This window comes from Schistocerca americana, chromosome X (genome assembly GCF_021461395.2).
Source record: "Schistocerca americana isolate TAMUIC-IGC-003095 chromosome X, iqSchAmer2.1, whole genome shotgun sequence".
NCBI classification, from domain to species: Eukaryota; Metazoa; Arthropoda; class Insecta; order Orthoptera; family Acrididae; genus Schistocerca; species Schistocerca americana.
The window spans coordinates 173,355,692-173,372,269 of record NC_060130.1 but is presented as its reverse complement, the minus strand read 5'-3'; the positions used below and the strand labels follow the sequence as shown (position 1 = coordinate 173,372,269).

The 16,578-nt window shown below is 34.7% G+C and overlaps 1 protein-coding gene across 4 annotated transcripts in view; it reads right to left on the bottom strand.

The window, feature by feature from the left end:
- Positions 1-16,578, bottom strand: part of LOC124554863 (filamin-A) — a 546,889-nt gene that overhangs the window by 13,100 nt on the left and 517,211 nt on the right. For all 4 annotated transcript variants that reach the window (XM_047128531.1, XM_047128533.1, XM_047128532.1 and 1 more), the window contains 2 exons: positions 13,705-13,869; positions 11,912-12,151 (listed from right to left, as the gene is read on the bottom strand). In XM_047128531.1, coding sequence (XP_046984487.1) covers positions 11,912-12,151; positions 13,705-13,869 — 405 coding nt within the window. The remainder of the gene's footprint in view (positions 1-11,911; positions 12,152-13,704; positions 13,870-16,578) is intronic.

Below are 16,578 nucleotides of genomic sequence, written 5' to 3'. Positions count from 1 at the left end.
CCACTGCCAATGATATGCAAGCATCCCCTTCTCCAGAGCTCCAACAATGGGTCTACTCAAGTTCAAATATCAATGCACGGAGCCCCATTTTATGTATATGCCATTTCATAACATTTATAAACTTTCATAGCGGTCAGGGCTCATCACCTACAGAATATTCATTGTACTGAGACTGACTGAATTGTAAATCTTTGTATCTGTATATCAGAGATTGTATGCAGAGATTAAAAACCAGTCAAGTACGAAGTCTTGTAATAACAAGCAAGGAAATACCTGTACTATAATTAGCAGGGAACATACGTATCATGAGAACATGACAACCGCATGTAAGAAGAACAAAGATATTTACATGCTCTCAGACAGTCATGGAAAGGGCTTAGCTGGTATCATGTGTAACATGCAAACTATGTTTAAGATTAGTGGAATAACAAAACCAGGTGCTCCCTTGAGTGAAATTCTAAAAACTGTGAACATTTTTTGGAGCCTGGAAGAAACTGTTTAATAGTCGGGGGTGCTAATGACGTTTATAGGAATGAGAGTAAACTTGTCACAAGAGTGCTAAGAAGCACACTACAGAAACTTACAAATGTGAACTACTATGTTTGAAGTATACCAAAAAGACATGACCTGATGGAAAAATCTTGTGTCAACAAAGAAATCTCTGTTACTAATAGAAAATTTGAAAAAATATGCTGAAGCTTCCCAAGTGCCACATATGTGAATGTACCATCTTCAGAAAGAAGTCATTTTACCAGGCTTGGGCTACACAGAAATAATCTTGGAAAAGCATTCATTAGTCGAGAAACACTTGATGCAGTGTTAGCCGTTGAAGACAAGAATTGCCATATCACACTACAAGTCAACTCGCCCAACACGAAACAGGAAAGCACCACAACGTTTTTTATGGCAAGTGATTCCAGAGAAATGTTGATTTCATCTTCTAAAACATCGCTCTGGAAAGAAAACTTCAATTGTAAAAGTGTTAAAAATGATATGTCATGTGCAGCTGTCGAACATAAGGTAGGCCAAAACAACCTAGTAAATAAGTCATCGTCGAAATTTATGCTCCTGCACCAAAATGTACAATCCTTATCAAATAAAGTTAGTGAGATAGAAATATTGTTATCAGATGAACTAAAAGAAGTGTCTGTTATATGTGTTAGTGAGCACTGGTTATCCGAAAATACGTTACATCACACAAGGATAGAGGGCTTTACCCTTTCATCTTTTTTTTGTAGGAAAACCTCCATGCATGGAGGAACATGCATATATGTTAGAGAGGACGTCAAACACGAAAATTTAAAGTTCACTAACCAGCTAGGGGAAGAGCAAAACTTCGAAATTTCTGCTACAGAACTGACAAATTTAAATATAATTGTTATTTGCATATATAGAAGCCCAGATGGAAATGTAACTACTTTCGTTGAAAATCTTGAGAAGGCACTTAACAGTATAAAAATAGTTAGTAAAACAACCATCATATGTGGTGATTTTAATATAGATTTCAACAAGAACTCAAAAGACAGATTAAACCTTGAGGCCTTATTAAAAACCTACAACATACATACAACTATCAAATCCCCCACCAGAGTCACCAAATCGTCAAGCAGTGCTATAGATCAGATACTAATAAATACAGATAAATATTTATACAAATCTGGAAATATGAATACAGGTTTCAGTGATCATTATGCACAGTTTATTGAATTCCCAGTAGACACTGCAGGAAATACTGAACAACAAATGACAAAAAAAGGTAGAAATTTTAGCAAGCACAACCTAGAACACTTCAGGCACTTACTGAAAAAAGAAACATGGAATGATATAGACAACTATGAGGACACATGTAAAAAGTTTGACATGTTCATGGAAATATTCTCCCATTATTTCAATATTTCTTTTCCAGTTAAAAACCAAACATTAAAAACTAAAAAAAGAAATGTTACATGGCTGACGAAAGGCATTAAAATATCATGTGCTGAAAAGAGGAGACTTTATGAACTCTCAAAAACACAAAATGTTACAGAAGAATTTCTGGTGCATTTCAAGAATTATAAGAGAGTGCTTCACAAAGTCATAAAAGAATCTAAAAAAACAACAAATGATCACCATATAAAAATGGCCAGGAACAAAATGAAAGCCATGTGGAAGATAGTCAGAGAACAAGTAGGAAACGAGGCCTCCCAAAATGTAAATCTCCAGGTAATCCAAGATGGCAAAAAAATTACAAATCCAGAAGAAGTAGCCAATGCTTTTAATACATACTTTGCAAATATTAGTGAAAAATTACTATCTGACATAAAATCTTCAAATAAAAATCCTGCTACAACACCATCCAATCAAAATAGAAACTGCAACTCCCTATTTCTTACTCCAACCAACCCTAAGGAAATTATACTATCAATAAGAGAGTTAAAAACAAAATTTTCAACAGGTGTGGATGAGATTCCAGATTATGTCATTAAAAATGTGGGGGACCTCATTGCAATACCATTAGCCCACATTTTCAACAGTTCATTAACAAATGGAGTCTTTCCTTCCTGCTTAAAGACAGTGAAACTAAAACCACTGTTCAAAAAGGGTAAGAAAGAGGACATAGCCAATTATAGACCTATTGCCTTACTATCTACATTTTCTAAAATACTAGAAAAAATTTTTCATAAGAGGTTGCTAGATTTTCTAGAAAAGTGCAAAATATTATCCACAACCCAACATGGCTTCCGGAAAGGCCGATCAACAGAAACAGCAATATATGAATTTCTGGGTGAAGTACTTGAAAAAATTGATAGTGGACAAAAAGTAACTGGCATATGCCTTGATCTGTCTAAGGCTTTTGACATCATAGACCACACTCTATTGCTGCAGAAGCTTGAAAGAATTGGTATCAGAGGTATGCCTAACAGCTGGCTTAGATCATATCTTACTGACCGCAAGCAAGTAGTAGAAATACATTTTCACAAAGAAAATAAATCAACAAGACATTATTCTGATTATAAAGCAGTAAAATATGGAGTACCGCAGGGCTCGGTACTTGGCCCCATCCTATTTTTAATATATATAAATGACCTAACATCAGCCAACCAGTACCATAGCACTATCCAGTTTGCAGATGACACAAGCATATTAGTCAGCGGGAAGACTGCAGAGATACTACAGACAAGACTGTCTGAGGCATTAACAAATGTTGTAAACTGGTTCAACCAAAACAAACTAATAATAAATAAAAGCAAAACAGTAGCATTAAATTTTCATAATATCAAGAGAAATATTGAAGAGGATATAAGAATTCAGATGTCAGACACAGATATTGCAAGTGTGCCTAATACAAAATTTCTGGGGATCTGGCTACAGGATAATCTTAGATGGGAAACTCACATTGACAACATATTAAAGAAGCTAAGTACCATGTGTTATTTAATAAGAGTGCTAGAAAACTGCTGTCATAAGGACTGTCTAATGACAGTTTACTATTCTAATATACATTCTGTCCTAAAATATGGGATCACTTTTTGGGGTAACTCGCCATCCTGCCTAAAACTATTCAGGATGCAAAAAAGAATAGTGAGAATCATGGCTGGAATAAAAAGGAACAAACCATGTAGACCATTATTTAAAAGGATGGGGATTCTTCCCCTTCCATGTATTTTCCTATTTGAAAGTGCAATGTTTATAAAGAAATATACAATAACAAATCCTAGTATCCTCCCCAAAAATGAAAATGTTCATCATCATAATACAAGACAGAAAACTGACTTTCATGTACTCCATACAAAAACCAGTTTGTGCCAAAAAGGAACTTTACACCATGGAAAAATTATCTACAATAAATTGCCAAGAGAAATTAAAGTAATGACAGATGTAAAAAATTTTAAAGCAGCATTAAAAGAATATCTGTTGACACATTGCTTTTATAGTGTGGAAGAGTTCCTCCAAAATCCTCGAGAGTCTAAGTGATGATTATGCAAATACTGTAACCGTTAATATTGGCCTATAAATACATTCAGATGTAATTCTCAAGTTTATAATGGGGTTCAAGTATAAGTTGTATAGCGACTTGCCCAGTATATTAAGTAAAATTCTCTAGTGTACATGTCAGTTCATAGTGTAGAAGAGTTCCTCAAACATCCTTAGAGCTTAAGAGAGGATCATGCAAATACTTTAATCGTTAATATTGGCTTATACATGTATTCAGTTGTGAACTTCAAGTTTCTAATGTGGTTTAATTATAACTTACACATTGACTTGCCCAGTATATGAAGTGCTGTAAAATTTTGTGAACATAATTTTCTAGTTTCTAAAGTGTTTTAATTGTAAGATATACTTTGACCTGTCCAATATCTGATGTGCTGTACTGTACATGTAAGATTTACTGGACCAATAAATACAATACAATACAATACAATACAATACAATACCACTACCACCACCACCCATCACAGCAACTGAAATTCTCCAACATGAAAATGAAACTGATTCACTGGCAACAGCTCAAGCAGTAGAATCTTCACTTGCCACAAAAGTAGCTGAAGCAAATGAAGCCTCCACAACAGCTCCAACAGTATCAGAAGCGGCTACAGACTATACAGCAACATCATTAGCAAGAAATGTGCTTACGTCCAGTGAGTCATCAGATACAACAGGAATTCCAGCATTTTGCAGCACATCCAGAAGAAAGAAAGACAAGATGCAGGAAACCTGTGTCCCTAAAGGATTTTTGGTACATGAAGAAACCGTTGACACCAGACAATACAAGTAAGAGTTCCTCTTAACCGAGTTGCAACAGCTTAAAATTACTTAGCCTTAATATACAGTGTCTCAAAAATAAAATTCTAGATCTCGAGATTGAGGCCAGTGATTATTGTGTTGATTGTATTTGTATTCAAGAGCATTTGTGCAAAAATTATGAATTAGAAAACATTAATATTTCCCCATATACCTTGGTTAGTCATTTTTCTAGGAAAGAAGACAAGAATGGGGTTGTCTGCATTTATGTAAAATCAGATATTAAAGTGAAAAACAGGCCTGAAGCTGAACTCCTGATCATAGAAAAACATTGAGGCAACAGCAGTGCAAATGAATGTAAAAAAAAAATAAAATTGCAAAATAAGAGTCATGTCAGTGTATATGATCACCATGTGGTGACCCAGATTTTTTTTTTTTTTTTTTTTTTTTTTTAAATAAGATTGAAGAACTGCTGAGCATCATACATGATGACTTCTCATCAATAATTGTTATGTGGGGACTTTATGTCAATATGTTGGTAGATAGTTCATTTAAAATTAAGTTCCTCAATATTCTACACAGTTTAAACCTATATTCTAATATAAACAGTCTTACAAGGGTAACAAACGCTTCAAAAAGTCTTATAGATAACATATTTTCAAATATAGAAAGCCCAGATACAAAAGTTTTGAATATTGACCTAGAAATATCTGATCATAACACACTTATTATTAAAGTGCTCACAGTTCCAATACATACAAAAACAGTACATCATAGGTATAAGACAATTTTCTCTCCTGAAAACTGCAACTAGTTTGATATAACGCTGACTAACGAATCTTGGGCAGAAGTATTGTCACAAAATGATACAGATGCTGCATACAGTGTTTTCTCCTCTCTTTTAATGACAAATTTTGAAATGTGCTTCCCAAAAAGATGAGTTAATTTTAACTAATCTAGCCATAGACACACAAATTCTTGGATCACATCTGGCATTAAAAACTCTTCCAAGACTACGAAAAGACTAAACTCTGAAATGAAATCTAATACTGACCCTAATTTCAAAAAACATGCTAGTAACTACTAAAAAGTATATAGAAGGGTAGTTCATCTAGCAAAAAGCTCTAAAGACCAGGATATTGTACTTAAATCTAGTGATAACATTGAAATATAGAAGGAAGTCTTGCCCAATTACATTAACAATTACTTTCTAAGTGTATCTGATAAATTAAGCAAAAGCTTTACCAAAGAAGAGAAAACAACAGCACCAAAAGTAGTCAGTAGCATGATAATAAGTCCCACTAATAAATATGAAATATTGAAAGTAATTAACAGTATGAAACCCAAAATGTCTGCAGGACTGTACAAAGTGCCAGTGACAATAATAAAGAAAAGTCGCCTCACAAATCCTGGAACCACTGGTACCTATTGCCAATTTATCATTCAATGAAGGTCCAAAGGCTGAAAATTTCTAAGGTTAAACCATTATTCAAAAATGGGGATATACATAAGATAGAAAACCATAGACCTATATCCCTCCTTCCATCTTTATCAAATATTTTTGAAAAACTGACAAAAATTAGACTCATAAGCTACCTTTACACCTTCAATCTCCTAAATTGTAATCAACATGGTTTTTGTACAGGTCACAGCACAGAAACAGCCATACAGGCCTATACGGAAGAAATAATTAGAAATTTAGACAATAACAAATGTGTGGTAGGAATCAACCTAGATCTTTCCAAGGCCTTCGATACAGCAGATTATCAAATTCTCCTTGACAAACTGGAGGCAATTGGCATCAGAGGAATTGGGAGGAAATGGTTTGAATCCTATCTCCAAGATAAAACTCAGGTTGTAGAACTCACCTCATCTCGGAATAAGCAAAAATTAAAGTGGGTATCTGATGCTACGAAAGTGGCAGTAGGTGTCCCTCAGGGTAGTGTTCTTGGCCCCCTATTATTCCTACTCTATATAAATGACATTGAAAGGCCAAACAGATCATCAAAATTATGTTATTTACAGATGATACAAGCACAATTATAAGTGATGGCAGCAAATCATTATTCACTACAGGTGAAAAGGTTCTGAAGAGTGTGCAACAGTGGTTTTACGCTAATAAGTTAACACTCAATTTAAATAAAACGAATTACATACAGTACGGAAAGTAAATGACAAGGGTGATCACCATTTATCATTGAGTGACCACGAAATAGAGAAGGTCTGGTCTACAAAATTTTTGAGCATGTACACTGATCAGCACTTGAGCTGGAAAGACCATGTCACACACATATCCAAAAAAACTCAATTCAGCATGTTTTGCACTGACAATAATTTCTAGAGTTTGCAGTGCAGAGTGTACAAGATTAGTGTATACGGCTTATTTTGATTCTATTATATCCTATGGAATAATATTCTGGGGTGCATCTAAATGTCGCTTGACGGAAGTTTTTAAATACCAGAAAATGGCCATTAGAATTATTACACACAGCTCTCCACAATCACACTGCAACCCCTTGTTCATGCAGCTGAACATACTTACAGTATCATCTTTGTACATAATAAAAAGCATAATGCATACAAAAACACACTTGAGTAGTTTACATGTAAATTCAGATCTTCATGGCTATAATACACATATCTGTAAGAATCTGCATGTAGAAAGAACAAGAAAAACAAAAATTTAAAAACATGTGAGCCACTATGGAATAAAACTTTATAATGCTCTGCCACTCTGCATCAGGGGAACAGAAGATGAAGAAAAATTTAAGTCAGAATTAAAAAAGTTTCTGATAAATAAATGTTTTTATAGCATAGAGGAATATTTTGAATCCTTAAATCACTAACTGATAGTTGTACTGTCAATATCATGTTGTTCTCATTGTTAGTTCTATGTCTTGTTTATACTCTTAACTCTAAATTATGTGTAATATGTGTTTTCCAAAATGTACTAAATACATATAAATTCATCACATACGGTACATGTTAAAAGAGCATGCAAAAGAACACCCCATTAATTCAATGCTTTAATTTTCAAAATATTATATAATGTTAATTTTGTGTGTTTTAATTCAATGTTTTAATTTTCAACATAATGTTAGTTTTGTGTGTTTGATAGAAATTTGTAATATTCTGCTGTGCATACTATTGACAGTAGTATGCCAATTCCTATATCATGTAAATGATGCAAAGGATGATAATAAATGAAATGAAATATTTCTACATCCTGATCTGCTGTTAGCAACTGATGCTGTAACTACAGCAAACAAAGATGTGTTACTTTTACTATTTGATATTAGATGTAGAATAAATTAATATCCGAATTCTCTGCCCACAAACTGCATCTGTTCCTCACACCTGTATCCAATAGAGCTGCAAAGTGTGCAAAGGAAGTTACAACAAGGCAAGCAATGTGACAAGTACAAATTCAATAAACTAGCAATTTGAACTAGAAAATGCCGCAGAGAAAAAAAAATCACTCTGCTGAACCTAAGCTACCCACTTTCTCCCCCCCCCCCACCCCCACCCCACCCCACCCCTACAACACAGTACTGTTACAACAGCCATCTCTCAGTTGCTCTGTGGACTAGGATTATCACACTACTACAGTTCTGTAGTGTGCATTCCACAATATTTCTTTACAATTCTATCTCGCAATTCATAGTTTTTGAGATGTCTCATGCTAGTGTTGGTGTACAATATGCATTTTGATCTCCATCTGCTATTTCCACAGTTGATAAATCACTGTCAACTTCAATTCAAATCTCCATTTTCCAACTAAGGATCATTGGATTCTTTCTTTTTGATGAAGTTTTGCATTGTGATACACGAGTTCATTTTATATTGAGAGAAAGGAGGAAAAACAAAACAGAAAATGATGATTAATAGTTTAGGCTTGAAACAAAATTACACGTCAATAACATTAAATCTGAAGTCTCTTTAAACTGCTACTTTAAATTTTTAAAAAGAAAAATGAAGATCATTTTAGTGTAATAAAATACCCTAACTTCACAACTTTTATCACAGATGCCTTATACTTAATAAATCACTTGCTGTGTTTTCATGGTAAATTTGTTTTATTTTATGTTCCCTTCCAATGTAATGAAATACACAAATAGCAAAATCAATTTTTTATGGATATTGATCACTGCACGACTACCCTTTTCATTAACAATAATCTTTTTGTATTAAAGCTTTAAGCAGTATGTGGTAGAGGCAAGCAAATGAGGTGAACAATGACTGTCACAGCTTGCAGTATAAAATACAATAATAATTTCATTTATTTGTGAGACAGTTAAGTATGGCTGTTGCACCATTAATTAAAAATTCTTTATGAGAGAATACAAATGACAAGCACAGAAAGTGGCCATATGCAGCAGAAACGAAGTATATTAGTGGATGCACAGCATAGTATGGTGACAGCGATATTGTTAATTATATCTGTAGATAACATTTGTATAGAATGGTCACAGTTATACTGTCACATTTGTTTTAGAACGTAGCTAATTGTACACTTATACTGTGCAGTGCTTTGTAATAATTCACAAGAACAGAGTTCGATAGAAAGAATATTATGAAGATAAATGCAAAAACATCAATAGATGAGCAGAGAAGTTTCAGTGCATTTCAAAAATAAAATAAAGTTTCGTGCATTCCACTTCATTATGAGTAATTATAAATATTAAGCATCTAGGGGAAATAAACCTAGCAACTTTATAAAATTAGCATGAATAGCTAAACTGCATACAGTACACTGGTAAAATTAAGTAAACATTGCTTAGAAGTCTCTTATGTGAACCAGTAACAGATGGTAAAAGATTTTCAAGTAAGCAATAGTGATCTTGCTAAGATGTGTATAGAATACTTGACGTTAGAAGAAACATAGGATGCAATGGAAGACTATGTTTAAAGAAATTGTCAATCCGCAGAAGCAAGGACATGAAAGCTTTTCTCACTTTAATATGAAAAAAAAAAACACATCAGAAGAAGTCTACAAATCAAGAAAAATAAAACAACACAAATGAAATTAAACAACATTTTTCTACAGCACACTGAAGGCTCTGTGGCACCAGCTACACTGATATAATCACAATATTCCCACTCATGTTTCTTTTGAAGCCATGTTATATTCTCCAAGACTGATCTCTGTACCTAAAGAATGTGGTAAACCACATTAATGGAAACAATTTTCTCAAAAACTCATCCATATTTACACTGTCACTTTCCAGTTCACTACACAAAACACTTCAAGAAAAGAAAAGCAAACTGCAGATGAAAGTATTATACAAAGTTGCATGGAAGTGAAACACCCAGCAAGATGATCTTCACCAATGAGACCAAAGATGACCATTAAAAACACTAAGTTTTCACAATGGATCTTCACACACAGGAACAAAGAATCAAAGCAAAGTAATTTATAAATTACCATGCAAAATTAAAAATAAAGTAAAAAAATCTATTTATTTTCCTACCATCTGGCTGAACTTGTGAGAAGCTACTCTGGTTTGTTTCGGCTGCACCACTATTTGTGTTCAGCTTTATTTCTTGACATACTTTGTATGTATGGAATGGCTGAGTTTTATTATACTCCCCCATTGAAGACTGCTCTTGCTGCACCTTCCACAAGAGTGCTGCTGTTGCCTCTCCAGCACTGCTCTTTCTCCACAAATCTGTGCTTTGCTCATCGGTGCAAATTTAGAACCAAGATAATTATTCTTGGCATCTCGACAAGTTTTTGACAACGTTGCACATGTTGAAATGGGTGGGACTACTTGGCTGGAACCCAAAGATCTTTTCTAAAAGGAACAGGCTGTGGAGGTGGTAGCTTTTTCTAGCTCTTCCCCTCTACTCTGACAAGTTATGGCATTCATACTAAAAGCTATATTCAGAACTGCCCATTCACAAAAATAGAACGTCCACATTGCATCATAGGGCCAACAAAAGCATAAAATTGAGTTCTTGGAGTTCTAAATTAGGTCTTCAGACATTATACAATCAAGTGAAAACATATTTTTTTACCCAAGTTAGTTATGGAATTCCTCAACAACCCTGACAATCTTAACTTTTATATCCAGTATTCCAACACATATTTGCAAACACCCTGACTGATGCTGTATTAAAAACATTGCAAATTTTAATGTTGTATGATACTGTGTACATAAATTCTTGAAACAATGGCTAGGGAGAAATACATAACTGTCTTATGTTGGCTTTTGACAGAAGTATCATTCACAAGTTTATTCCATGACTTATCTCCAGTTACCTAAGAACAACATACATCTATTGGCAGAAGTAGGACATCATACAAAACAGTACAGAGTTCTGAATATGAAAATTTGCACTTGCACCAGACTTTTTCTCTTTAGGGGAGGGGGGGGGGGGGGGGGCGAGGACTGTTCAGTTCTTCTTTAACTGCAGTGTATAAGGGGCTATGCTAGACAAATCACGGGTTCCACAAGAAACACTGATAAATTTGATGCAACAAAGATGTTTATGTAAAAGACATCAACACTGCTTTTTCAAGAAGCAATTATTCTTCCTTTACCAGTTATTAATGGTAAAATTGTCACAAAAAGTGCTAGTATATTGCTCATAATGATTATCCAGTGATAACATGAGCACAATAAATTAACTAAATGAAAGTATACTAACATCAAACATCTATTTACATCAGGTGAACTGTTCTCATCTTAGAATACATGTACCATCCAAATGATGTTCTATAACACTCAACAGACTGTAATAGATGCTTGCCACTACTTTAAAAATTCAGTTGTAGAACAACTTTATTACAGTTACACTGTATTTGACAGTAAGTGCAATGAAAATGGAAACTATCTAGGTGTGTAGCTATCGTTGAAAGACAGTACTTTATTGAGGATCAGAAAGTTTTGTAATGATAATATCGCACCTGTGGATTTGAAAAACATCTGCGATAAGCATAATCCTTTGAAAGGGGATGGGGAAGACGGTGGGTGTTTAAGAAACATTTTCCAGACAGTTATGGAGTGAGAGTGTGTTCTCAAATTTATTGGAAGTTGTTTTGAAATCCTTGAAATGGACATTAAAACTTCCTTCCTACCATGTAATATTTAAAACTGCCACAAAAAGTTGACTAAAAATGTGGAGTTCATTTAAATATTGTTGTACAAAACTAACCTTTTTTTTTAATACTCATTACTGTACACACCTGGCTCTGAGACAACGTAGCTGACATAGCAGGAACCATCCTTGCGATCCTTGAAGTCTATTTCAGCTTTGCTTGGTCCCTCAACTGAGATGGCAAGAGAGCCAGCACCAGCTTCACGGGTCCAAACATTGAACTCGCACGGTTGGCCTTGCTCACCACGCTCCAGACCTGGGCCTCCAGCATGAACTCTGTGTGCACCACCATCCTTCAGAGGACCAACAGTGAACTGGAAAGGGGACCCTGCAAACAGAAATATTTGGAATAAGTCTTCAGGACAGATTTGTAACAGAAAAGTATTTATCACTGCCAGTATTGTCATCCGGCACACAAGTGAAACTTAACATTTGTCATTACATGCCAAGTATAAAAAAGGATAATAAATAGATTATGGCAGTCACATTAGGACCATTAGAAAATTCAGTACATTAAGACTATAATTTGTTTTTATTTATACTTTGATATACTTCTTACAGCACAGTTCATTCCAAACCACAATCTGCCCACTGAGTGTACCACAGTGATAATACACTACAATATTTTCCATGTGTTTTCAAACAATTTTAACAGACCTAGTTAGAGATATTAATTCTGCTGACAAGACTTCATGTCATAGGAAATTTCACATTCCTTGTAAAGGAAGCATCATTCTCTTGAGTTCAAGCACTATTCAGATTTGTGTACAGTGAATTCTTGTATATGGGAGACAGTGGGCATTTTATCTTACTCCCCCCCCCCCCCCTCCTCCCTCTCCACAAGTTATTTATCATTTTACATCCTCACTACTGGTTAACATATGCAATTTGCCATAATAAACAGTAAGTAATATTAACCGAGATATTGTTGGGAAATCTGTAATTTTATTGTTTAATTCAATAAGTATCACACTCATCACACTGAAAATGATTTCACTGCTAAGATCTTTCTTGATGGCATGTGCCATAGAACACTTAACATCTCCATTCAGAAATGTTCACAATAAGAAAAAAGTGTACCATATGTTGTTGTGAGGCCTTTGTAATGTTTCTTGTACTGAGCTACTGACAGCATGTAAATGGGAGCAATAGTTCTGTAAAAATTGAATACAAGTGAATGTTTTACTATAGAGAGGTACTGAGATTGGTACTTCATTTTTCACATGGTTTCAGTGGTTGTGAGTTGAAAAGAAAATAGCCACCAATGTGAAATTTATAAATCAGATATATGTAAAATATGAAAAGAAAATGACTTATTAGAATTGGCAGTGAAAACTAATTAAAATATCTAATGTCAACAAATGCCTGAAAGTTGAAGTTCTTTGAAGTTATTAGCCTCAAAATCACAATGTTTGACATTTGCAGAACGTTTTGAGGAGGAAAGGAGGCAATGAAGAATTTGGCACATTTGACTCGCATCAACCAAATGCAGGAACATTTGGTCAATGCTGACAGTTCCTTTGCAACAGATTTTTTTTTTCCTTGTATTGGGTAGAATTGTTTTACTTTTATCTGATACATTAAGGTCTTTAGAGACCAATTGTTTCTGAACACTCCTTTTTAATTGAAAGTAGTCTGTTTTCATTTACTGTATCACCCTCTGAATACCTTTGTAAAAGCCATTTCTCCACATTCTGTATAAATGCAACATGTTTAATAGAAGAAAGTGTGACAACAGATGTCTGTCTACCATCATTTTTTACATAAATGGACAATATTGTTTTAAATGTCTACATATATGATACATATTACCGACAGCAAAGAGTCTTACAACAACAGGCATCTCAGATCAAAACGTAGTAAGTATCTGAAGAGTCTTACCGGGAATGTGCATTTCCTTATATTTCACGGACACTGTGTGCACACCAAGCTCTTTTGGAACAAAATGTACAGCATACAAGCCATCTTCAACTTCATTTATTTCAGCATCTTCAGTTACTCCTCCTGGTGATGTAACAGTAGCAGCAAGATCAAAAGCAGTGATTCCTGAAAGGAGAGACTAGCATTAGGAGGAGGCCACAATTCATCACCCAGCAGACATGCTAGAAATATTTAACATTAGTTGAGGGATGTATATTAATTGAGTGCTGGCAACTTTGTAATTGATAATGCCGGTGCTTCTTTCTTGTAGGTTTCATGAAGCATTTATTAATCAAAGAAGAGAGAAGTGACCAAACAGGTATTTCCTGATAATATTTTAAAGAAGCTGTATTTAATTGTCCCATTAATTATATCCAATAATTCATGCAATTTGTCATCATTCATTAAATACTTTATTAGTAAATGAGGCAGAACTGTGGCGATACTTACAGAAAATTGAGGAGGTGGTTTAAAAAAAAAAAAAAAAAAGGGGTGGGGGGGGGGGGGGGGGAGGGGCTGAAGGAAAGTGAACTTCATTGCCTCACTGACAAAATGGTCATTAAAGATGGAAACTTTCTCATTAGGTCAAGGATGGGCAAATAAAGTGTTAATGGCCTTATTGACAGGTCAAGACCAGTTTTTGTCTGAAACAATTTACAGAAAGGACACTAAACATAAACAAGATTGTGCAGTCATGCTTTAAATTTAATTTCTTTGCCTTATCCAATACACCACATTGCTCAGTTGATAAATTCAAATTCCGGTGGAATTCACTTACAATATCTGTGGCCTCCCTAAATTTCTGCAAGTAACTGCTGGAATGTGTCTTCCACTGGGACCATGGGTGGTGTGAGGGTTAAGTTAAAATTTTCTAGTCTGGCAGAAAAAGAGTACAGCTTGCAAAAGGCAAGGTAAATGTTAATTTACTCTGCAAAATAGTTTTTTTTATGTAAAATGGAACACCTTGCTTTCATAAAATTCTTCATTATGAACAGTTTGTTGCCAATGGAAACTCGTGCAAAATTTATGAGAGTTTATAAGGAGTAATTGCCTTCTTTTGTAACAGTTAAGAAACAGGCTGTTGAATTTGAACATTGGTGTACTTATATTTAAGTTCATCCATGTGATGGAGGTCTGAAGACAGTGACCGTAGACAAAAACTGTGTACATTTTCTCAATGTGGTATTGAACAATAAAGAAATACAACAAAAAATGTGAAAATGATAGTAATGAACACATTAAACAGAATACATCTTATTTTGTGGCCCAATTTGTAGCTCTAAATGAAAAAGAGTACTACCAGTTAGTACCAGTAATGAAAAAGCAATCAAAAACAGTAGGTAAAAGTTAGTGGTCATGCACCAAAACAAGCAAAGTTCATTGCATCTGCCTAAAAAGATTAAGGTCAAATGGTTTCTGGGATGTAAAATGGATTTTTCTGAGAGATTACATAAAAAGTAAAACAACTGCCAACAAATACTACCGAAGTCCTTTGAACTAAATGGCTGAAACAAAAGGTGACAACAGTTGCCACAACTGCAAAAAGAAAGAAATGGAACACCTTATGTAAGACTGACACATCTACTCATGAAGAGTTTTTAATTGGTGGCAAAAAATTGAGAAATTTGAAGTAAAAACTGTTGGAACATCCTCCCAGACCCAAAGATTTGACATGTTCTCACTTTCACTTATTCCCATAGCTAACAAAATTTGTAGATGTGAAATTTTGTGATCAACAGGGAGGCAAGAAAATTAGTGTTTGAAGTTTTGTTGGTGATAAGGTCATAAGGGAAAGAGCAAGAGCTTGTAATGGGAAGGAAATTGGCCATACCCCTGCAAATGTATTCAACATTAAGCGATTTAGGGAAATAACAGAAGACCTAAATCTGATGGCTGGACAGGAATTTGAACCACAATTGTGATGAATATGAGTCCAGTGTTTACCACTGTATCATCTTGTTCTACTCTGGAATCGTGCATCAGAAGTAGAATATACCTATTGGGAAAAGAAAAATTAAATAAAATTTTAAAAAATGACAACTTGAATTAACTTAAAATGGAACATCAGAACTAAAGTTTATTTTTTATTTAAAACCTTAGTCTCATTGCCAAGAGGCATCTTTTCTCCTTTCCCTTAGCCAGATAAGGTAAATACAGGCAGCTTTGTGTGGATTAAAAAAAAATGTCTGTTCAGAAAACTATTAAATCCACAAATATTCAAAAGGACTATCCCAGTGCTTAACACAGCCCACTTCCTAATACCTATGAAAGAAAAACTTTAATATAAGTATCATCATTCTCAGTTTTTAGAATCATAAATTACTTCGGGGGAATGAGCAGATTTGTTGGGGCTAGCCCTAAATATGGAAAAGGGGCGGATGAGTAGGAAGAACAAACCTGTAATGTTTGGATACAGTATTCCTAGAGTCTTGCTTGACATAGTCAAATCGTTTAAATATCTGGGCATAACAGTGCAAAGTGATACGAGCATGTGAAAACTGAGGGAGAGGGGGCAAATGGTCGACTTCGGTTTATTGGGAGCATTTTAGGAAAGAGTGGTTCTCCTGTAAAAGAGACTGCTTACAGGACACTGGTGGTACCTATTCTTGAGCACTGCTTGAGTGGTTGTTATCCGTGCTGGGTCAGATTGAAAGAGGGGATTGAAGTATTTCAGAGGCAGGCTGCTAGATTTGTTACCGGTAGGTTTACACAACATGTAAGTGTTGCGGAGATGTTTCAGGAAGTCAAACGGGAATCCCTGGAGGGCAGGCGATGTTCTTTCTGAAAACCTCTATTGAGAAAATTTAGAGAATCAGCATTTGATGCTGACTACTG